Genomic DNA, 25,852 nt, shown 5'->3' on the forward strand with positions numbered 1-25,852 from the left:
AGACACTCTTGAGCTTCAAACTACTGGTACATAATGTTCTCCTAATGGACTCCACTAACACTAACATCACTATCTGCATTAATGGACTCACACTAACAAAACCATCAGTGGAGCCAGGCTTGCACTTGCATGTATATGTAAAGGACACATCCAAGCCCCTAATTTTTCTCCATAAATAGTTTTTAAGTTACAAGCACATCAACAGAAAAACATCACATTTGATCCAACTATGTGTAAAATCTGATTTTGAGCGGTTTAAAGAACTCAAGTCAGTGCTAGCATTAGCATCTATAGTTATAATCTAAAACTAAAGACCTTCTATTATACTTTTAGATGTTGTGAGGATCCACAGGTCTGCTGATGTTAAATTACCCAAACAGAAACACATGTATGAATAAAAACTGTATTTTTATGTGGCTATGATTTACATCCAGGTATTACAATTTGTAATTTTCTGAGTCCTAAGAGAAATAGAGCTGTACAGCTGAATGGTGCGTTTTCACACTGACCTCGTAGCACAGTTAGCCTGGTGGAGGCGGTGATCTCCCCTGCAGAATTGGAGGCGTGACATTCATAAATAGCCTCGTCTCTGGGGGTCCTCAATGGTTGGATCCTCAGGACCGAGCCAGACCCGTCATCAAACTCTATTACCTGTTGAAGGAAAAAAGGCTTTAACTGAGCATTATATCACATTTTATCTTAAAACATGTTGTTTTAAGATACACACACTCTTGTGCCACTTCAGGCTCCAAACATAAATCAGTGATCACAAAATGCCAAATGGATATGTTTAAAGAACCCTTCTCTAACTTCATCAGGCATTAAAATATTGCACTGTGCGACAGATACAGTCGTGGCAGACAACTGTTGCGTCGCTGTTTGGTTTTAATTGTGTAGCCTAATCATAAACAGTCATTTTCAGAGATAAAAATGCCTTTTTCTAGTTTTTGATTTGCTGAGAAGCTACAGGGGCAAAGCCTGGGGAGTATGAGAGCATTAGTCAGGTTTAATCCTTAGCCACAAGGCATATCTGGATCCTGGATTGGTCCACAGTCTAGGATCAATCAATACACACATTAAAATCGATCTCAGGTAGCACCAGGAACTTTTGTGTGAATTGGAAGAACGAAGAGAAGGGACGGTTAAAATCACAATTGCCCTAGATTATCTCTCATGTCCTATTCATGTTTAGGGTATGTAACAACGTAAGATTCTTCTAGAAATACTGCACTGGCCATTTCAATAACTCTTGCATAAGGTTAATACATGCGTGTAATAAATCTGGATTCTGAATTCTGGGAAGGTTTCTGCTGACTGAAATCCAATAAAAAGAAATCCCAAAACAATTTCTGACCAACAGAACAGAAAAGAAAATGTACAGCTGGTATTCTGAGTTTATATAGGGTGGATTAAAAATAAAATACCTCCTCAAGTGATTTAATCACAAATAAGAAGACAGCAAGATGAACTTAAACCTGGGAGGAAACTCGACTTATTAAAGTGGAAAAGGACCCTGAGCTCAGGGTGGCATTGTGTGCGGAGGAGAGAGGCTGGTTCAACATCTCCATCTAACAGTGACTTGTGAGGTGGGGAAATAAATCAAAGGTTAGAGCCTTTGGGAAACTAATAAGGGGATCATATAAGAATTTCATATACTATAGCCCAAGGCATCATCTGACATATGAAAGAGTTGGAGCAGAAAGCTGCTTACACACAGTTGTATAACCTTTGGAGTACAAATGGAAAGAAGCAGGTAAGCTGATCAAATCTTTAACAGTGTTAAAATAACTTCGGTTTTATATGCGAACTGATAATAAACAGCGTTCATGTATTCCCAGAAAAAATAGAAAACTAGACATTATTAATAATTGTTGGCAGTTTATATTCCCGCAACCCTGACGGATAAGCGGTATGGAAGATGGATGGATGGATGGATAGTTTATATTGAATTAACCCCCAGCTCTGAAAATAAATAAACACAACATTTAACACTGACTTAAATTTCATTTCAGTATCACGAATATGACTCCCACAGATGGCACTCTGATTTGTCATCGGAAGAAAAGCACAGGTGCAACTAATAATATTAACAATGGCTCTGTTCCATTTAGAAATTTCAGCAAATCAGCAGCACCAACAGTAACAGTGCTGAGAAGCTGGCTAAGCTAAACGTAAGACAGCTATTTAAAGATTCACCTAAGAGTTATTTTTACTATTTTCATTGTGTGGTATATAACCTGTCAGAAAACTGTAGAAAATGCCTTCAGATGTCTTCTTTGTTTCACCAACAGTCTATAAAACTGTGTGCTATAAAAAATAGCATTTCAATCTACTATTATGTATAATAGACTGAAAAGAAAACGCAAATATCACAGTTGGAGAGCTTGTGCTAAGTGATGCTTGGCATTTGTGTTACAGACATAGTCTGACATCTCGATAAGGCTTATTTTCTGTCTTACAGAGTCAGATGAGAATATAGTGGTTTGTTAAATAAAAATGACATCCATGCTATACTTAGCTTAGCTTAGCATGAAGACTTGCATTAACAGGTAGCCTGACTCTGTTCAATAGTAACAAAACCCACTGGCCAGAATGAGGGGCTTTGTGAAGTTAAAAAATTAACTCATTGCATACAAAACAAAGTCTCAAAATGACAATTTGAGGCGGTTCCTGGCTCCACCTTCATGGTTAATGTACAGACAGGAAACTGGTATATACTCATCTGATAACCATGTTTTCAGAACTATCTGAAAGAAAACTGATTCATAACAGATACCAAATACTATTCTGTCTATATGTTAATCATTAATCCACCATCTGTGTCAGCTCTACAGCCATTAGTAAGGTTATGTGTGACACCTGTGTTTCACAAGTCAAAAATGTCTGCTATGACAAAGGAAATGTGAAGAAAATCATGTGAACTGGAGCAAGGAGATTTCAGAATGATGCCATAAGCAGAAGCAGTTATTGTAGCTTGGCACATCAAGGAGAATTAAAAATGAGCAAGTGCCAACCAGTGAACTGTGTAATGTCGTCCCCACGCCTGCCACTGCCTTCTTGAAAGGGCCTACATAATGCTCTCATGCTATGGAATTAATCTATCTGCGAATCTTTTTGATTAGGTATTTTTATCTACACATTGCTTACATGTACCTCATGCTGTAGACTCTCTGTGTACTGTGAGGTTCCTGTAAGTCCCTGACAAGGACACCTGCCCTTTCTCCCAGACTGTAAGACGCTGTTTACCTTCTCTGCACACTCTGTCAATACTGGGTCTATCTGACCTCAAACCCTGCTGGTGGGGGCTAGGCACTAAAGTAACCTGCAGCTGGTCTTGTCTCCCAACACTTTTCAAAAGAGAGAATACAGACTAAATACCTTTGCATGGATATTAAAAGTTCCTCCACAGGAAATAAATAAAATAATAACAGGAAAACGACACCAAGATCCCGACACCCTAATAATCTGTATTTTTTTTTGCAGAAACCACTGGTTTACATAGCCGGTCCACACACCTAAAGAACCTCTGTTGTGACTTTGTTGTGGGACATTAGCCTATTCCCATTTGAATTGACAGCATTTCTGCAGGAGAAGAGATCAGTACTTCGTTTTTCAGTATCATACCTCAAATCTCTGGTTGCTGACTTTTTTGCCTTTCTTGTTCCAGACAATCTTGGGCTGTGGATCCCCTGTGGCCTGGCACACAAAGGAGGCTACTCCCCCCTGGACTCCTGTTTGGTCTTCTGGGGTTCGCGTAAATCTGGGGGGTGCTGTATGGAAAGATGCATAGAAAAACTCAGTCAAGTTCAAGCTCAAAAGTGTGCGCGTGTGTGCCTGTGTGTGCTTTGATGAACAGTTATATATTACTCTTGTTAAATATAAACACCATTCACATCACCATTACTACAATATTAATAAACTTTTACACATTCATGTACATATTCTCAAATGGATTATTGTGTTCTTCTAAATGCACTTAAGCACCAGATTTCCACTGAATATACTGCTGCAATCTCTCATCTCTCATTCAAACATCTGTAACACTTATGGATGCCAGATGTGTGTTTGTGTGTGTTTGTTTGTGTGTATACTTTGAGTAAAAAAGAGGAAGCACAATGCTGCAGTCACTAGGATGGTGTCAGAAATCACAAGTTAAAATAAATCAAATGATGTTGCTGGTTTTGTGTGTGTGTGCGCGTTGGTGTGTATGAATCTATTCCTGGAGTATACATACACCTGTATTTGTCTTTCACCATAGTCATGCATAGTCATGCATAGTCACAGTGCATGCGGGTGGCTTTGTATCTGTGTGTGCATCTTTTTTTCGTCACAAGTGTGTGCACGTTCCACCATGTTTTTCCCTCTGTGTCCCTGTACCACCAAAGAAGCTTAATATTTCTGTGCCATAAAGGATTTATGAAGACTTACTCCTGACATGACCACTAAAGCCCCTCATTCTGGGGACGCCAACAATATCATAACCACAGCGCTGCTGGATTGTGACATCATGACATCAAAAAGATTCGGCACGTCAGTCACGGCACGTCACCGCCAGCTTGCCTAATGGCATTCCAGCCAAACCAGAAAATCCCTACTTAAGGGCTTACCGCCAACCGTCCTGACAAAGGGAGAGAAATTGCTTTTTGCTGTTTAAAAGGAGGGAGGGAGAGAGGGAGAAAAGCTAAGCTCTTCAGAGAAGGAGAGAAAAAGACGAGAGAGAGAAAGAGAGAGTGTGTGCGTTTTGAAAGAGTGGCAAGAGCTGAACAGCAGAGCGAGTGAGATAAAGGGAACGGGTGAGAGAGACAGATGGAGAGCAGAGTGGGTAAGGAAAAGAAAGCATGAACAGCAGAAGTGGAGAAAGAGAGGAAGATGAGAAAGAGCGAGAGAGGGTGAGAGAGAGAGACAAGGAGCCAGATGTACTGGCAAACATGGTCTTAGAGCCCCAAGCTGCCCAATCACCTCTGCACCTCGCTGGCTCACAGCCAAATCTAGCTCAGTGACTGAACAGAATGGTGTGTGTGTGTGTGCGGGTTTGTGTGTGTGTGTGTATTTTTGCGTCTGGTCTGCTTACTTTCATTCTTGCATATGTCCGTTTACATACACAAACCGTGTATATGTGAGAGTGTCCTTTAGCTGATTAAATGATTAGTCCATCCACTGACAATTACTGACAATAACTTTGATAAAGGATTAATCATTTAAATGACTGATGTGAAAATCTTGAATATTTAATTGAATATTTTGGACTCACAGGGAAACAGTGATGGTGATTTCACTCTATTCTGACATTTTGCATACTTCTCCAACTATCGATCACCGGCAGATTTAATCTAACGATCTACACATGAGCAGTAATACTACCTGATATGCACAGCGCAGGATCGCATGCCATTATGCTGAACGTTCATTTGATGAGTGAGTGAGCAAATGTGTGTGTGCCATTCGGAGAAAGAGTGAGAGAAAAAGAGAGTTGGAAACAGAAAGAATGAGGAGCGGGAGAATCGCTCTCTTAATCCTCTTGCTAATCTCTCCCCCACAAAACAAATGAAAAGTGTAAAGCCAGCAGAGCCATACTAAAAGGCACGGTAGATCTTTCAATTGCTTTTTTATCTTTCTCCCCTTCTCCTCGTGTCTCGAGCCCTGATCCCTCCCTTCATATATCTCCTGTTCAACTGTCTGAAGTTCTCTCTTTCTCATATTTTGCCCCTTAATCTCTCTACCAGCTCTTTCTTTGCACCCCCCCAACACACAAACACACACACACACACAGCTGCTCTCCTCGCTCCCTCTTTCATCCTCCTCCTTGTTACTCTTTCTCCATCTCCTCCCTCCATCTCTGGGGTGTTACATAAGTCTCCCTGTCACATTGACTGACTTAATGAGAAGGGGTGGGGGTGCTGGATGCAACCGTATGCTCTGCACTTCTCCCAACTCACTCTCACAATTGCTCTACTCCCTTATTTCTCTCCTCCCCTCTCTTTATCGGCTCTCATCCTTATTCTCCCCTCTCCCCCCCTTCTGTCTTCCATCGCTCTAGTGCTCCACCAAATTCATCCTCCCTGTTCACCTTCTTTTTCGCTCCTTATTCCTCGTCTCTCAATCTATGTCCTAACTGTTTTGTCAAGCTCAAAAGGGCATGTCACTATTTGTAGTACAATTAGGGGCAGTAAGGTTTATTATGCAGGTTTATTATTTTATTGATGTAAAAGTGAAAAAAAAAAAAATCAGCCAAGGACTTGTTCAGGGGAGACACTTTGCCTGTTATTGTGCATGTTGTCAGGCAAGCCCACGCAGCCTTCCTCATTTCCCTCAATATGACCTAAGATGGAAGTGAGGCAAAACTACTGAGTGGGTCAGCGGAGAGAGAGATTTAGATGGAATTAGACAGCGCCAATCTTTCCCCTCTTGGCGTGTGTGTGTGTGTGTGTGTGGTGGATGGATGGTGGCCTACATAAAGGTCGCCATACAGTGGGATCTGATATGCACAACAGATGGCAGGGATTACAATGTCAGCTCCTCTATCCAGACCACTTTCAAGTCTTGGCTGAAGACTGTGATAAACTTTGATTAAAGCGTGAAAGATAATCTTATGTCTTATGTCTCTATCCAAAGTCAAAGAAACGGAACAAATGCATTTGGAGCAATGGTGTCCTAAAAGCAGAACAGGAATGGTACATTCATTTTGATTTTTGATGTTGATGAACTATCTGACCTTTATTGTCCATTTTAATTTTTAAATAGTGACAAACACAACACAGTTTTTGGATGACCTCCACTTGAATTAACCTGCAAACCATTATGGGGTGATGAAGGTTCACTTGAGTAGCAGAAAAGACAAACAGTAAGACTAAATGAAGCTAATAACACTTTGTAGGAGACTACAGGGACATACTGTTGCTGGCAGATGCTGTCATAACCTAGAGGGACACAGCGAGAGAGATCGAGTTTATAAGACCAGATGCTAGCACAAACCTTCAGGGAGTGCGATTTACAAATATGGGGTATTAAGACCTGAAAACTGTATAAATGTAAGAATGGAAAGTGTAAATCTGTGAGGATAAATAGATGGAACTAACCACAAAAAATGCGCATCACTCACTGCAAAAGTAGAGCTTCAAAAGTATGACATATACGGGTTCACACGGTTTTTTTATGACATGACGAGACATGACGAGTGTGTTTTATTGTAGGATAAAACTGCACTCCAGCAGATCTCTTCCAAAACTCTGCAAAACATTGCAGTTCATGTGCATGTGTGTGTGTTATCTTGTGTGCCCTCAATTACTTAGCTGATCTGTTGGAAAAAAAAAAAGCGCAAAGCAGACAGGCTTTCCCAAACAAAGCAAATCAACAAAAAGCAGTGGACTCAGCATCATAAAATGGACCCACTCTGTCTGACACTGCAGGTATGAAATTGGAGAGGAGCAGCTCTGAGATGCTGAATAACCAACACAGTATACTATATAAGAACACAGAGTGACTAAGTTTTAGTCTAGTGTTAGCTAAGAGGAGCAGATGTGGAAATCCAGACATTAACAATCACTGAGTAGTTCAACTGAATAATTGGCCTTTTCTGCTCACGGGTTGAACAATAGATCATCCCTTGGAGGAGGAAGAGGATAAAAATTTATTGATCTCCTGATTGTACTGATATCAGGCACATCCCCTGCAGAGAAGTTCATAGATGATCCTGGGAGTGTTTGACAGCATGTGGTCATGAGCATGAATAACTTTTGAAAGTATTCATGTCTCTCTGGTAGAAGTTTTGATCACATCTGAAAAGGCTGTTCCTGATGTTGGTATAACTCGCCAGGCATCTGTAACTTCACCTTAAATTTTCCTGTGTGTGTGTGTGTATGTGTGTGTGTGTGTGTGTTCATGTTAGTTAGGCGTGCAATGAGTAATTCACAGTCCCTGCCAGGGAAAGATCCAGCTGCACAGTGTTGTATGTGTGGTGGGTGGTTAGCTGATGACTCCCCAAATGAGAACTGAGGCAGGCTTGTCAGACAAGTTGAGGAACGAGGCCAATATCGGGGCCTGAGCCAGGGCCATGATAGTCGGCCTCGAGAGTGTGTGGGCAGCTAGCCAGAACCATAACTTAAAACACATTAACATCAAACCGACACATTAAGAGCAAATTATCAGCTGCTCGCTTTCGTCCTGGAAATGAAATCGGATTTCTGGGGTCCACACAAGTGTTAATTGGGAAACATTTGGTAAAACGGGCCATTTCAATATAGAAAATTTAATTATACAGTAAGTTTTGATAAAACTTCACATTAAAGGTCACATGTTATTCAAGCTTCACAAAGTGCCCATCTATCTGAGCAGAATCTCAACCGATTCTCAACTATTGTACTATTTTTTCAAACATAGTTTTGTTTGAAAACATCTCTGCATGCATATAGAGCTTCAGTTTTAGGGATGACCTCCAGCTGACACCAGCAAGCATCACTTTAACAATATCATCATGCAATAGCAAAGGACAAAATGCACTTTTACTGAAGATGGTAAAGCATGTCCAATTACCATGCCACTTAGCCAGCCCTAGGGTCCAGCTAGTGCCGAGTTAATCAGGGTTAATTTGTTAAAAACACAAGGGGAAGAATTAATCAAATAGGGCCTTCTTTAAAGCGCAGGTCATTAGAAACACATGGGCTACCCTCTGGGTACACATATTTACTGGGTCAGAGCTGGCTTCCCATGAAGATGAACAGAGGGTCTTCTCAGGGCTGGTCACAATGTATTACTCACAGACCACTGCTTAGCTAAGTTAGAGCTAAGCTGATGCTATCCAGGCCTCTTCACAGACGGATGCACCTGCTAAGCTACTGCTAAGCTAACGCTGGTCAGATCCTGTTAATCATGGATGGGCGCACAGCTATGCTAGCTAATAGCCTCACTGCTCCTCACTCCTCACTGAGAATGGAGCAGAACTGCTTCATTTTTTTCATCAACATATCTATTGAGGGACAGGGTTATGCAGTATGGAAAAGTATAGAATTTAATTGTATTAATTTCCAGGTCTGAGTAAGTATAGAAAAAAATAGGAAAGATATTTGTGTTTCCAGGCTTTTTCTCTCATAAAATTCAGAATTTCTAAAAATAAACTGATCATACAAGCAGAGTGTTTTTCAGTGTGTTTGGAGCAGCACAGCCAGCACAGCTGGCCAGGACATGCTTGATGTTGTGGAAAGCAAGAAGAGTAAGAGAGTCAGAAGTATGGCGACATAGTAAACACACACTCCTTGCAGACCTGTCTCTATGCCTGTACATCACAGCCTGCAAAACAACTCTGTCTAAAGTGCCTCACAACTGTACCAAATATGCTCATCTGCTATCAAAGAAGGAAAGGAAGGAAGGGAAAATTTGACAGTATTTCTGAATTTCCACACATATGTACCATAGCATCACAAATAACCAAATATTAAACTTATCTGAGCATTAAAAATGTATGCAATGATGTAGTTATTGGATTATGCTTCAATATGATGCATTCATCAGCACTCACATGGCTGATTTAAAGGAATATCTTGTGCTCTTTACCCAGAACATTAACAGTGTAAGCTACTGCTGAAGTCAGTACTAGCAGTACACAGTTAAAAGAATAACATAACTGTGACTGGCATTTTAATTTTATGTATAAATGACTTCTGAAAATGTTTGTGACGTGACCCATTTCTGTCACCTTCAATGGAGAGATATTTGAGACTGGAGTGGATGGAAAGAGGCCGTCAAGCATTTAAATTAGGCTTTTTATTTTTAAGGTTTAATGTCATATTGCGAAAGAGCATGAGCTGGCCCATCATCACTGGGGCTGAATTTTAACACAATACAATAAATTATTGCAGAAAATATACCATGAATTATTTAGAAATTTGTTTTGTTGATAAGTGGGATGTTAATTAAAAATAAGGAAATTAAAGGATAATTTCAGCACGATCATACTTATGCTCATTTCTTGGAATCCTTACTCAACATCACTGTGCACTTTTCTGTGGTGTCACAGCAGATTTCTTTTCCCTTGTTCTTAAAAAACACTGCCTAACCATGTTAACCAACTCAATGTCTTAAGGGTAAGGGGTGACCCGTTTATTATTTTAACAGCAGCGAACACTTCCTAAATTCTTTTTTTTTCCCTTTTCTTTAAAATTTGAAAACATTTCCTGACATGACCCTAAGATTAGGAAAAGTGAGTAAAAAAAGTGAGCTTCTTTTTTTTGCTGTACACCATCAGCGTACAGAGATCATCTTCATATGTTATATCTGACTTGTCCTTACAGAAACCATAATTCAAAAACAACAAATGGTTTCTTCATGGGAAAGGCGTTATGTGCCAAACTACTGAGATAACCGGTGGAAATCATTTGAAAAAACACAAACTGCCATTTTTACACTTAAACTTAACACCATAAAGATATAATGTGCTAATTAGTGACCTTTAACTGTGCAGGCAGTAAGGATGTGCAGAGAGCCCAGTATTTGTATTTGTATTTCTGTTCAAATAAAAAGGTGCGACACACAGGCTGAATGCAAACTGCTGCTGCTGACTCTGACTTAACTCTCTGCAACGTGAGTGAATAGTAATACCAACCACACAGTATTCCCCAATATGCCGAGGGATTCTCTAAAGATACATAAATTAATTATCTATGCTGTCATATGTGAGGCAGATTTTTAAGTATCTGTAATTGTGGTCCGTGTGTGTAAACACTAAACAATTAAGTGACAGAATAAAAAGTGCTGAAATGATCTCTTGAGACGCGACCAGCATGCTGACCAGTGTATCACTGGAGGCCTTTTGGTCATTTGATCATCATTCCCCAGTCCACAGGAGAAGTCACCCACCATCACAATCCATCCTGGTCTAAACTGCCAAGAGCAAATGTTGACATTTTGACATTGTGTACTGTGGTTACGGGCAAAAATGTCAACCCGGATCGTTGCCTTTTCTTTGCACTTTCAGTGAGTCAGGCAATACCAATCAGTCACAGAAAAGAAACACAATCTATCCACGAAAATAACAGTTTGATTCCATTTCACACCCTTAACTAATCCCTGGGGCAAAAGAAAAACGTTAACCTTTGTGACCCTGCATCTTCATCTCATGCCAGTGGATCCTGATGCTACGTCATCCATCAGCAACAAGGAGCCATGAGGCTCGCACGAAACTAGATACTTATCGCAATCTAATCTCTTGTCTTCCCTAAGCACTAAACATGCTTGCAAAAGTATACATATAAAATACTCACACACACACTCACACACATGCTTGTGCTACTAAGCACACACCCTTACTGATCTGCTGATCACAGCCTTGCTGCCTTCTTTCGTTCTTAACAAAAAATGATGCAAAGATCAAGTCAGTTTTATGTATACGGCCCAAAAGCAATCATACCCAATTTTCCTCAAGGGGCATTACAGTCTGTACAATTGGTCCATCTACTATTGTTTAAGGCTTTCATGCCTTATAGTATATCTTAGTACATCTCAATCAATAGCACATCTTTAGAAAGTATATTGTCTTTCACAAATATGTCAAAAGAATGAAAAGCATGAAATAAGATAAAAAAGGTATACCCTGTGTGTAGCATTTTGTGCAGGCATGGTGCTTACTGAAATAGTTCCATTTTCTATATTGTCCATTTGATTTGGCCATAAATGTTGTAAAACTATACTGAATTTTTTGGGGGTGAGTGAAAAAGTAGCTGATGTAACAGGTAAAGTAAAACCTAAACAGAAAACAAAGTTAAAAGCTCATGTAACTCACAAAAAAGGAGCTTAACATGTGTTGTGGAAGAACACACTGCACTAAACTTAGAACCTGAGGCAAAGCTGAATGAAATACTTGCAGGTAACCAAAGAAAGCTCCTCTCTAAGCACTCTCTACCACCCAAAGTAAGCAAAAGCAGCGGTGCATTGTGGGAGATTGACCCAACCACCTTTCAGATCCCAGTCAACCTCGAGGCCATGTGAGTGATGGCAATATGGTCAAATGTTGACAGGTCCATCAGTCACCACATGGGCAGGTTCTGTGTTTCCGATGTTGTAATCAGACCTAATATGTCATGTATGAAAATGTCACATTTTCAGTGACTGAGAATTTTTATTTATTTTTTTTATAGTTTTTATTGATACACCTGCCTTTTTTTGCATCAAGCTTTGGGGGAAAAGAAACAGCTCTTACAACACATGATGTGATGCAAACTGGGGCTAAAGAGTTTCACATTACTGAAAGCCTCCCTAGGCAGAATCCTAAACCACTCTTGCTTGGTTTCAAAATGTACAGACTGCTTACTAAAGCACTGGGTTGCAACTGAGCACCGCTGAGACGTTGTTTAGTTGTGTTCTGTTGAACACGCGCAAGGAGTTTTATTTCAACTGGAATTGTTATTGTTACATCCAAGCTACAAATGAGGAGTACGACAGCTTGTTGGTTTTAGGGCAAACATGGGTCAGCAGAAAGTGTCCTGTTGTTGCATTGTTTCCCACCGCCCTGAATGACACGCGGGGGGGATGCAGTTTCTCACACGGGGCATCTCGCTGTGTACATGAAGCGGTGGCCTAGTTTGCGACAGGATCAGGGCATTACTCTTAATCCACCAGATAGATGTCATATGCACGCACGCGCACACAAAATACGCTCAGAAACAAAAATGGTGGCAAAGAGAAAGAATGGGTGCAAAAGAGGGAGATGTGAATTTGTGTTCACACACACAAAACTCAGCAAAATGCTTGTATTGTTACACCAGTGCTTGTGTGCACAATGCACACATGGTGCAGTGTCATGCAAGGTTTACCAACCATGCACATGGGATACTGTTCCATCTGCATCTTAACACCTTCAGGCCACTAGTGTCTCTATGGATGTTACTTGTGTTGCAAGCATGTGTGCTGAACTAAGTATAATCAGTGATGCCACTGTCCAGACGTGGAAGAGTGGCCGGAATTTTATAAAATGCCATTATGCTTAAAATATGTTCCATTCTTTGGTGAAGATAAGCACTGAAAGCATTGAAAGCAGCAGTTCAGAGTGCGTTTAACATTTCAAAACATGCAGACACAAGATGAGCACCAAAGATGTCAGCGTCCCAGCAGCCCCGGTTTGAATTCTCAACATTCAAATCTCTGAGTCCCTACTGTTGATATTAAAAGAGGCATGGTACGTCATATACAATGAGATAAAAACAGAAAAGAACAGCCCCCCCTCCCCCCACAAGCCCTCTGTCCCTCCTTTCTTGCCAGATTATATGAATGTGGTGAGAAGAGGCAGAGAGCGAGCAGGAAAAGAGCAATGGAGAGAGAGTGAATGAGACGAGGGCAGGGGAAAAAGAAAAATATAGACAGGGGAGGCAAAGTAGGAATCCTTTCCACCCATATTGCATCTGTGCTGCTCTCCTAACCATCACAGAGGAAGTGTGAGAGCATCATCGATTTGATGGATGACTGGCCTTTACTGGCCAAACCTGGAACTTACACAGGGGACGAGGGGGCAGGAGGCTGAAAGGAAAACGAGTGCTTTGTGGATGTGTGTGCTTTTACTGGGCTCTGTGTTACCGTGTTCTTTTAAAACACTGGAGGACGGTGACTGCTGCCTCAGGCCTATATGTTTGCATGTTGTTGTTGTGTGTGTGTGTGTGTGTGCGTGTGTTAGAGGGTGTTGATGATATGTATACGTCATCATACAACCTCAAGCTTAATCTGCATTTTCCTTCCAACAAACAGACTATGTACAGCACAGTCAACATTTTATTTAAACTGTCCTCACCATAACATATTTCCACACATTTTTAAAACAAATATGCAAATCAGAATCATGCTGGCACAACCACCAGATGTTTAACAGTCTGCATGGTGAGCCTGAACGACCTCCTCCGCTTTGTCTTTCATTACTCCCTTTGAGTCTGTCCCATCTTTTAGCCCTCACACATTCTCCTTCTGTCTTCATTCCTTTCTTTGGTCCAAATCAGTTGATCATCACCACCTGCCATGTTGTTACACCCTAACCTGACAAACTGATTTCTTTCTCTTACATAGATACATTTACATGCACACTACCATCAAAGTCATAATTAGGTTTTTGTAATATTGCATTCATCTCTTTGTTTATGTGGAAATCATATCTTGGTATCAGCAAGCAAGATAAGCTCTTATCTTTCAGCTTTGAAGAACTTAAATAATTACAAAAGAAAATGTTGCATATAAACAACTTATTGAAGTTTCTGATTGTTGTCTGCTGTCTGTGTAGGCGCATCTTCAACTTGAAGTAGATAGCCAGAAAAGATGAAAATATATGATTGATAACAAAGATGAAAATATATGATTGATAACGTACTGATAGTCGACATGCTGAAAAAAGTGAAAATCTGGGTGTGCTAATTATCACTTGTTAGTACTGTCTTCAGTTAAGTTTCGTGATAAGGTGGTATGGAAGACGTATCAAGACGTATCATTCATTTCATACATGAGATTTTATATTCCACGAAAACATATCCCAAATACATGAGTATTTATATAGATAAGTAGACAAAAGTATTGGGCCACCTGACCATTACACCAGCAGGGACTTTAATGGCATCACATTCTAAATACACAGACAGCTTTGCAGCTGTAACAGCTTACACTCTTCTGGGAAGGCTTTCCACAGGATTTTGGCTGTTTCTGTGGGAATTTTTGCACATTCATGCAGTAGAGCATTTGTGAGGTCAGGCACTGATGTTGGACCAAAAGGCCTGACTCACAATCTCCGTTCCAGTTCATCCTAAAGATGTTCGATAGGGTTGAGGTCAGGACTCTGTGTAGTGCAGTTATTTTCTGTCACTGGTTAATCTAAAGTTTGACAGCACATATTGGGTATCTGTCTTCACTGTAATAATTAATAAATGGTGTCCGCCCTGAAAAAAAACTTGTCAGTTGATGGCTAAGATCAACCTCCACTCCTTTTTACCTAGTGAGGGTTTAAAGTCATCAGATTTGTGTTCTAATCATGTGAATCGAATCCACACCCATGTATACTAAAACTGAATATATGGACTGTTGGTTGGACAAAACAAGCCCTTAGAACCCTCAACTCTGCTTATTCTCTAAAAATGTAAAGACACTTTATAAAATAATGAAATATGAAAATAATTACAGTCGTAATTAAACCCAGCGTACAACTCACAACCAGAATGTTAATGTTCATGTAAACTTACCCACTGAGAAATACACACACACACACACACACACACACATACACACACACACAGGATATGAACACAGTCACACAAGCAGTGGGGAAGTTATCTGATTTGCCATATGTGGTCTGTCTATCCATGCCAAGTAATACTGGGATGGACAAAAACAGCTGGCTTTATATCAAACCTGCTACCCAACACACACTCATTCTCTCTCTCTCTCTCTCTCTCTCCCTCATACTCTCACACACACAAACACACACACACACACACAAACACACACACACATATATATAACGGAGACGGATGTGATATCAGGAGTGGAGTGTGTTGCAACACAAAATTGGGTAATTCCAAAATTGTGTGTGTTTGTGTATATACTGTATGTACAAACAGTATGAACATTCAGATGACATGTACTGCGTATGTACACTACAACCGTTACTCTTTATGCATCTATAAGCAGGTGTGTGTGAGAATATAAGTATCTGGGTCTAAGTGTGAAAACACTCACAGTCTGCATCAGCAAGGAAGAGGAAGCTGAAGAGGAGCAGGCCCGGACTGACAAAGTGCATCATGGGATATGTCGACACATGCATGCTGTATCCAGCGTGAGCTCACTGCCTCACTGTACAACAGGATGAGAGAAACAGACCTTCACAACCTGGAGAAAGAAACAGAGAGCAAACAAGAAGAAGAGAGGTTACAAAGACATGCAGTCATTAGACTCTTTCAAAGTCCAAATTAAGAGAGTTTCAGATATTACATTCTGTGCGTACACACACACTCACACACACTCACGCACACACACACACACACACTAGCAAACAGACTGGAAGTGTGTGAGTTCCCTCTAGGCCTTACACTCCAGTTATGCAGCTGCCTCTCCTCTTCTCGCTTCATTAGGACCATACACTTATTGCCTGGAGGTGTGTTTTGGTGCGTGTGTGTGTGTCTGTATGTGCATGTGAAAGACCATAAAGTAGCTGATGAATTTCAACTTATGGCAAACATTTAGCACTAAAACCTCAGTCGGCTTCTAAAGTTCGTTTTTCCTTTTTTTAATCTTCCAAGTAAGCAACGGCCTCAATTTTTGCTGCTTTAGTTTTCACCCCATTACGCAATCTACAAAGCAGCCTGCGTTTCCATACAGGATTTTGTTCCAAATGATTGTCAAAAACGGCATGATTTCAGATTGATTGAAAGGAATGAACGGCTTTAAGATGGAGGGGTGGGAGGATGGAGTGAGGGACTGATGCATGATGGGGAGATTAAAATGGGAGGAGACTGACTGGTGTTATTTCCTGGATGTGTTGCACACAGCATTGGGTCAACATACAGTTCAGTGTCTCTATCCTTTCATCCTTACTCACTTCCTTTCTTAGACTCTCTGTCTCTGTTTAATCCTTTCCTTCCTTCTACTCTCGTCTTTGTCCTCTTTTACAGCTGTTGCTTTCCCTTTTTGTAGTTTTTAGCGTCCTACATGTTCTAAATATTTATTATCTTCGACTGATGTTTCCCTTCCTTCTCATTCATCTTGTCCTTTACTATTACCACTCTTCGCATCATCTTTCCTTTCCATCATGCAGATTTTTTTGGCCGTTTTCCCTGTCTCTCTCTCTCTCTTTCTCTCCGTCCCTCTGTCTTTCTGTCTGTCTCTCTGCCATCTGCAATGCCTGGCTGGTGTGAGTGTCTGGCATTAGAAGAGACAGGCGTCAGTCTGTGTCAGAAACCTCACAGTTCAAATCACATGACACAATGAGACATGACAGATCACTGCTGCTGTCCAGAAACTGACAGTGTTGAGTGAGAGACATTTAAAATGAGCAGAGATAAAGAGATAGTGAGAGAAACAGATACAAGGTTTAGATGCACAAAATACATTTTCGCTTGAATGAATATGCAAGCTTGTACTGTATGTGCATGCATATGGGCAAGCTCATGCGTGTGTTGATGCGTCTATATGTGCATACATGTGTACAACACCACTGACTGCCTTTGCCTGTGCTGAATTGCTTGTGTATAAGTGTATATGTGCGTGTACATGCTTGCAGCTGTGTGTTCCTGTGTCGTGACTATGTGTATGTGTTTGCGGGCTTTCCAAAACTGGACAGAGTCATCAGCAGTGGCAGCAGCAGTCTTAATCCCCTCCACTCCTGAACAAGCCATCTGATTAAAAAAATACAGAGGGAGGGGGAACAGAAGAACGCTGGAACCCAGAGCCCTCCCCATCCCTGCAGTCAAGGCAGCAAACAACTAAACCCACACTGGATTTTACACTTGGTTTGGTCTGAAACAATTGCTTTGGGATAACCTAGATCCCTCGCTGCACAAATTAAGTTCTCTGCGCTGTGATTTACACTACTACAGTAGATAGCAATACAATGCGAAAAGGCATAACATTCACATACCTTGCGTGTCTGAAATTACATGTTTTCAGGGGGCCATTGCCACATTTCATTTTGAATTTTAGCTTAAGTTTCATTTTGGTTTCTCAGTATTTCACAAGGTATTTTTTGTTAACAGAAGCTTCTTAACTGACCTGTTCTTGTGCTCATTTTGGAAAACAACACAACACATGATGTACTGTATAGTCTACTGTAACCTAAATACTAATGCCATTTAAAATGGGATTGCACTCTATTCTTAACAGAACATTCATGTGCATATTTGCCTAATTAAGCCATATTTTTTGCTGCAAAATGAATGCAGATATTAAAATGTACATCACTGATGTAGAAAAGGGCAGCTCTGGCTTGGTGTGTGTGTGTGTGTGTGTGGCCACTAATCACTCTGGCTGATTCAGTGTCACTGGAAAAGCCTGCATTATTTAGTATCTCACTTCACAGCATGTCACGTTAATTAAAGAGCTAAGATAACGGGGAGAGGGAGGCAGGGAGGGATAGAGACAGATGAAGAGAAAGAGATGAGAAAAGGTGTGTGAAGGGAAAGCAGGATGATAAACAGAGCCACTAAACAGAAGCAAGGAGACACACAGAAAAAGAAAAACAGAAGACAACCTAAGCCACGCACACACACACACACACACACACACACACACACAGCCAGGTAGTCACCAGATTGTAATCTCGGTGGCTCTTGTTGCTAGTATTACCGAGGGCCTAACAGAAAGCCTCCCTTGGTGCCTGAGCTTCTACCACTACTGTGGATCACAGTTGGCTCAAAGCCATTCACTTACATTAGTCCCTATCACTCAATTATACCCTGCCTGTCTGGCCGAGCCTACAGCGATCAGTCACACTTATCTCTGGGATAACTTCTGACAGAACAAAGACTGACTCATAGAGTGACATACTGGCTTATGTTTTTTCACAGGACAGACAGAGGGATGCACTGGGGGGTGGGGGGTAGATGAGGAGAAAGAGGAGAGAACAGAGGAAAAGGAGGGAATAAGAAAAACCACCTGTTTATCACCTATTAGCAGTATATACATGTATAATAAAATGATCAGAACACAAAACAGTGTGATTATATGCAAACATAATATAAAGACAAACATACAGTGTATATAAATGTATAGCAATTCTAATTCTCCAATGAAGTCAGGGTTTGAGTGCCTTGCTCAACAGTGCCATGGCAGCACCTAGTAGGTGAACTGGCACCTCTCTGGATACCAGTACAAACTCTGGACTGACTGGTCCATGCTGGACCTTTTCCCAAGTCCAAGTCTCCATGGACTGAGCTAGTGCTGCTCAAAATGTTTAAAAATGACTTATTTCTGTGTACAACTAAAACTAGGTCATGGGTTAAAATAAGGTATCGCTATAATACCTGTTGAAAACTATACTAACTTAAAAAACTAAATATAATACAATGTTGCTCCTAAAGGGAAATTTAATTTTTCTAAATATGAAAATGATTATGCATATTGTTAAAAAAGCTTTATCCATAATATATAAAACTGACAGTTAAATTGTTTACAGGCAACAAAAAAAGTAATATTAATCACAAGTTGTTTTTGGGTGTTTATTCAATTAACAGCTTTTATTTCTTTTTGTCTCATTTAGTTGCGTGACTCATTAGATTACCTTGTAGATGTGACATTATAATTAAGAGAAAAAAATGTGAAAAGATGGAGCTGGAAAGTTGTGAGACTGGGAAGCAGAGGTAGATAAAAGGAAACTGAAAGAGAGAATGAGGTCCAAAATTGGGGGAAAAAGAAAAAAGAAAAAGAAAGTGTGGGTGGATGATGAGGAAGAGAGAGAGGAGGGTAGACTACAAAGTGACGGCATAGTACTGCTGGAAGGCATGATGGGAAAGACAGAGACAAAGACAAAAGACAGATCCTAAAAAGCATAGCTTAAGGCAAACCGTGTGCCATGGAAAAAGAACACTGAGTATCCTAATTTGATTTGATATTCCCAAAGCTGAGCCACCAAATGCAATTAGACATACTAATTAACTTATTCTATTTGCTCTGTTGAAACAGTGGCAGACTGACAGAAATGTCAACGAAGAGACAATTCGAATTTGTTGCATCATAGTGCTGCATGAAAAAAACAAGATAAGCTGAGTGGAAAAAAATGAAGTTTCCTTTTCCATGAAGGATTAGGAGTATCACGAATCTCCAATCTCCTAACTTGGATCTTTGGTTCAATTTTTGATTTTAACTTCTTTTTTCAGCTGTTGTGGCTGCGCCATTGTTAGATCAGATCAGCACATCATTGGTTTTATGCCCTGACACAACTCTCATTTACATTTTCAAACACTTTAAAAAGGCTCTATGGTATCAACTGTGATTATAATTACCATATTTTTAATGGAATTTTCTGTAGTGTGTTTGACACTTTAAAATGAAGAGTCGGAGTCATCTCAGACAAATAATAAAGACAGAAAGCAAATATCAAGAAAAAATATAATAAAGCGGATTGCAAAAAGCAATACAATATACATCACCAAAAACCAGCACTGCAAACACAACGACCCCCCCCCCCCCCTAAAAAAAAGTTGGTCCGATGGAGATGCACAAGTGGAGTTCGCAGAGGAAGATCAATCCTTGTAGAAGCACTCATCTTGCTTTTTATTTTGAATATTGAATCGTTTTTTGCTTGAAATCACGACACCCCTATCAAGTAATAACCATTTCTTCAAATGTCTTTTTACTGACTTCAGAGTAGTCAATGTGGTAACTACTGACCTGTTCAAAAGAAGAAGAATTTGAAGAATGTGCCAGTTTGGCTCAGTGCTTTTGGGCTGGTGTGATAGTTGTCAGTCAAACTGACTGTGTGTGACTTGGTGAAAGCACAACAGACCGACAATAGGATTTTAGTACATAACAGATAGGTGAGGGTAGTATGAATTCAAAAGAAAAACTACTATTACAGCCACTTTCTGCTATTAAATTGTCAAAGAAGTGATCCTATAAGCAATCTGTATCAGGTGGGGGTACATTTGGTAACCATGGTAGCAAGTTATACATTACACACAGTAATAACCCAGTGTAAGTCCATAGGGCTTCATGTTTAAAAGGTCAGCATGAACACAAACCAGACTAAAACTCAAAGGCAACAGTCTATAATTGTTGCCTTTGGTCAGGTACAAATTAACCAAAGAACTGGTGCAAAAGGACTTAAGCTGAAATTATACTTTCTGAAGCCAATGTCCACTGGGGTCTGTGTGACATAACTCTCCTCATCAGAGCTGCACATGAAGACTTCGTGCGGATGTCCATGTACCTCCAATTTTATGAGGCTGTGCAGATGTATCAATGTGCCCTCTTCTCGACAACAATCTATGGGATATGTCTGCACATGTGTGGACTCCAGAAAGTTCTATAAATTGAACCAGTACATGGTGTCCGCTGCTGTACATGTACGTGCCTATTTTGCAGTATATTAGGCCCATTACTCTTGTTCACAACTCCACTGCTGCCGTGTCATGTTTACAAGAACGGCTGACTGCTGTCTGCTCTTCATAACCATCTTGTACTAAGACAGCGCTGAAACTGTCTAACTTGTGCCTTAAATTCCTCTGCTTTTTCCTCTGTCATATCCTAGATGGCATCGACTACAACACTTGAATTATTGAGCCTACCAAAGAAGCTGTCTTGTTGTCACTCACAGCAGACTCTGCAAACACGCGCTCATTGCAGATAACAAGCTGTATGGAAATATGATTCGCAAAAATGTCTGCAAAGTATAACAGTTTCTCTCACAGCACACCAAACAAAACACTGCTGTAAATGACTTGAAGGGATAGTGTTTGATGTATATGAATACTGAGCATGTGTACACGCAATGCGCCCATACATGCACTCATGCACACACACAGACTCAGGCTGTTGAAGTACCCCCTGAGCATGTTTTCGTGTGAAGCGTTGATCTTTAAAGGCACACAACTGAGCAGCTGATGACACTACGCTTTGATTTTAATCACCTCTGCGTATGGGTGACTCACCTACTTCCTGCATTCAAGAGGAACCACTGTATGTATGTACTGTGGTCGATGTATGCGTGTGTGTGTTCGAGACACGGGACAGAGACAGAGTGCTCCAGTAAACCACAATTTTAATTTTCATAAATGAGAATTTATGAACCCTTGTACTGTGCGGGTAGAGACTCATATTGCATACACTACTGGCTATATTTTCGTCAATGATTCAGCACTAACCTGTAACACTGAAGAGGATAGATGGATTTGCTGGTTTTATTTTTCCACTGGCTTTCACATGATCTGTGCATGACAGGTTAAGTAGTGTTAAGGTGCTGGTTGAGCTGGAATAATGCTTGTGCAAAGCTACACATAAATTTCTCTGTTAACCTACTCAGAAAAGGGTGTTATGGGTAACCGTAGTTCACAGAGGCTTTGAGGAGGACCTTACGTGCACACTGCAGAACATTTGGCACAATTCGCCCAGCACCAGTTTCTCTTAGAAGATAATGGATAAATGCAAAGTAGTAATTTATGTGAAAGGAATTGGGGGGCAGAATGGACAGCTGCATCATTTGCTGGTTAAGACCTTAGTGGTCCCTTTATTTCCCTTATATAGCTGTGAGACAGATAACCAAATTGTCGTTTTCACTGGGAGATGGAGCCCCAAAAACTCTGAGTAGTCATTTGAGTCGGGCTTTCAGGACACTGGCAGAAACAAAAAATCAATAAGACAAACTGAGAGGAGAAGAAGGGAAATGTGATTGATTGAGATGAGGATTTAAGCTGTCTGGCTGTACTCACCTTATCACTTCCTCTCATTGGCCAAGCACTTTGTCCTCCCTCCATCCCTCCCTTCCTTTCTGTCTTCATTTAATCCTTCCATCAGCCTGACTCCTTCTCTCCCTCACCTTTTGCCTTCTTCTTCTCTCCTCTCAACAACCTATTTTTCCCACTTGGTGCCTTGCTGTCTTCAACAACAAACGATTATTTCTCTTTTGTACTTTCTCCCTCTAGGGCTGTGTGAGTCGTGGTCTCACTGGTATCGCCTTTCCCTCTATAAAAAGTAGAACTGGAACGTCAATCAAAATATCCTTCTTTCATTGTATTACCTTGTATCCAAAAAGAATTGCATTTTTTTTTTTTACATTAAAGCCAAGGTCCAGTAATTTTAAATTGTGAGTCCAACCTCCATTTCCATTCAGAATAAATATTTTATTTTGATTTCAAAGTTCACTTCACACACATTACTTTCTTTCTTTCTGTTCTATTTCGTTGATATTTGAATAAAAGCTTTTTTCTCCAATAAAAAAGAAGACGGGTCCTCTTCAGCAGCTCCTTGCATGAAAGCAGCCTGGTCCCAATGCATGAAAGATGAAAATCTACATTGTTAAGACACTGTTGAATAATGGGCAGACCTTGACAGTGGCAGAATCTCTGAGCCTGCTTGGATGGATGATGTTGAACGGACATTTATATATCGCAGCAAACATTGTTATTGTTGATGTAGCAGATCAGGACAGACCAAAGACAACCCGTTTGCATCAATTCAATTCAGCAGCAGTAAAGCTGATGAATACTCTGTTTCCTTTCTTGGCTTCAGCCTCAGACACAAGCAAAATTATACATCCCACCAGCTTCACTGACGGCCTGTGGACTGTTGCCTCGAGGCAGGGAATTTGATCGCATCAATAGCTGTTAGAACCAGAGAGCCACAGTGCCTACGTTCTCTGATTGTCAGTCACAAAAAAAGCACAAATCCCTCCTACAACTACTCTCCACCTGTCACCATTCATTTCACCTCGCTGACTGACGTTCTTTGACAAAGTAGCTGGAGTGCTCAAAACACCTGGGCCTGTTTAACATCTCCATTAGCAAGGAGGATTGCATCAGTATTTCGCCAGTGGGTGGTTCCAGTTTTTCCATTATGATGATAAAGTGTCCCAAATAACAGAGCTGAAGAGCAGGCGGAAAACAGTAAAAACTGTGCACTAAGCAGAGTGCTGAATGTGGCCAATCGAAGGGTTAAGCCAGCTGTGACTAACAGGCCCACGCTGGGCCTCTATTGGACCATCTCTGGCAGCCATCCATGATATTGAGATGGGGGGGGGGGATTGACGGAGAGTGGAGGGAAGTAGAGTGGATTAGCAAGAGGTGGGGGGATGACAACATGTAATTACCTATTTACCCAGCCTTTAGTGGAAACCTCATCGAAGGCTAATTGAGCGGTGCATTAGTGAGAGGGTCGTAAAGACAGCAGCAGGAGTGTGGAGGGAGGAAGTGAGAAGAAGATGAGAGATGAGCACCAGCTGAGGGGCAAGAAGGTTAAGAGATGGGGATGTGGAGAATGAATGGCACAGTACGAAAGAAGGGGTGAGAGGAAGGAGAGGAGAAAGAGAAAGTGAAGTAATGTGGTCAAGTGGGTGGTGGGTCTATGTGTAACTGGAGCTATGATGTGAGCTATTTTAAGTAGCAAAGTAGAAATACGCCAGCGTGAGGCCTACATTGATGGAATTCTATGGAAAACAAATTGAGTGTCAGCAGTAAAATGTACTTATGGATTAAAAGTAAAAGTACATTTTCGAGCTGGAGTGATTAGCTGATTTGTGTAAAAAAAAAATGTTATTAATCATTCCACCACACCCAAAATTTTCGTCCCAGTCTGAGGGGATCGAGCCAGCAACCCTCCGGTCACAAGCTGCCTCTCCAACCTCTTGGCTGCCATGGCTGCCCCCCTCCACTTTTTTCTGATTAATCAATAATGAAAATAATCAACAATTGCGTTTCACAGTATAAGGACATTTATTTTTTTGTTGTGATGTGATGTGATTTTGTTTTGATGTGGTAAGAACTATTTTAATGTACTAAGCAGATCACGTGACATGATTTTATGTCTGACTGTTGGACAGTTTACGTAAATGTACATCATATTTCAATGCCCTTATTTTATGCTTGATCTTCAGAGTAATACAGCCTGCCCTTTGCACTGTATTGTAGTCACAATACTTCAAAACAGTAACATTTTTGCAACATACCAGTACATAAAAACTACATTAAATCTACTCATTTCAAATGTTTATTATTATCATGCATGCGTGTGTGCACGTGTCTTTGTGTTTTTTATTGTGGCCATGATACACTCTGCCCCCAGCGGCCTACACTGTACAGTAGTGCACCTTTAAGTGCTGGGGGGAAAGTGGCACATTGGAGGCAGTCATCTCTGTAATGTGTTTTAGTACATGGATGGATGGAGGGAAGGATAGATCTATGGATGGATGAGCCTGCAGTATGGTCATCATGCGGCTGCTCGGCTGCTGTGGCCCTGTGACATGCTGCACATACTACTGTAGGCTCGAGGGGCTGGACACACATCAGGTGAAACATGTGTGGTGACAGGCAGGCGAGCAGGCGCATACACACACACACACACACACACACACACACACACACACACACACACACACACCTATCAAGCTTGCTGGGTGACCTCCACGAGCAGGTGGAATGCAGCAGTAATAATTTACAGGCCTTGAGCGGCTCTAACGTCAAATAAAATATGGATTTCCTCCAGACCAGAAGCGGGCTCACCCTTCAATAACTGGATCTTTTATCCACACAGTGCTCCAGCCATAACCCATCTTCCACATCCCCTTTTTTGTATTATACAGCGTTCAGTGAGTGCTAGTTCTTCAATGTGGAATAGACAGAGCAGGCCTCCCACTATTTGCCCTGTTAAGAGCACACTTACCTGTGGTCTTAAACACCAGGCACGCAAGCCTTCATTCACAGAAATACACATCCAACGCACCACAGTGATTGAATAAACCTCCTGTTTTGTTTATCTGAGGGAGAGGAGGAATAGGAGAGGGAGGAGGCGTCAGAAGAACCACTCCGCAGTTCATGAACCCTGCTTCATGCATTCACTGAATTCCACGGTGCACCGCAAGTTAAGAGCTGGCCTTCCTATTGTGAGGGAAAAAACACTTGCCTCTCCAGTGAGCACTAAAGTGAGTTATGCCAGATAAAGAAGAGCTCTACATTAATGTAAAAACTCACACTTCCTCTATGCCTCTCTCAAGGTGATTTCACGTGGAATTTAAAGCAAAAACCTCATCTCTCCTTTTCATCTATTCAGACAGAAAATCCTGAGAAGGATCGATTGATTGATATCTGCAAAAGTAAGAAACAAGTGCAGCCCCATATGAATAAAGACAAGAAGGAATTTGACAACTAAAGCAGAAAGAATAACAATAACACCGCCTTGAAGGTCAAAGGGGAGGCGATGG

General features: G+C 40.9%; 1 protein-coding gene across 25 annotated transcripts in view; it reads right to left on the reverse strand.

The window, feature by feature from the left end:
• Positions 1–25,852, reverse strand: part of ptprdb (protein tyrosine phosphatase receptor type Db) — a 135,560-nt gene that overhangs the window by 47,412 nt on the left and 62,296 nt on the right. For all 25 annotated transcript variants that reach the window (XR_006845378.1, XM_046412560.1, XM_046412516.1 and 22 more), the window contains 3 exons: positions 15,691–15,840; positions 3,625–3,770; positions 510–651 (listed from right to left, as the gene is read on the reverse strand). Coding sequence is in view for 24 of the 25 variants with exons in the window: in XM_046412560.1 (XP_046268516.1) it covers positions 510–651; positions 3,625–3,770; positions 15,691–15,775 (373 nt within the window). In the remaining variant the exon portion in view is untranslated. The remainder of the gene's footprint in view (positions 1–509; positions 652–3,624; positions 3,771–15,690; positions 15,841–25,852) is intronic.

This window comes from Scatophagus argus, chromosome 2 (genome assembly GCF_020382885.2).
Source record: "Scatophagus argus isolate fScaArg1 chromosome 2, fScaArg1.pri, whole genome shotgun sequence".
Classification (NCBI taxonomy): Eukaryota; Metazoa; Chordata; class Actinopteri; family Scatophagidae; genus Scatophagus; species Scatophagus argus.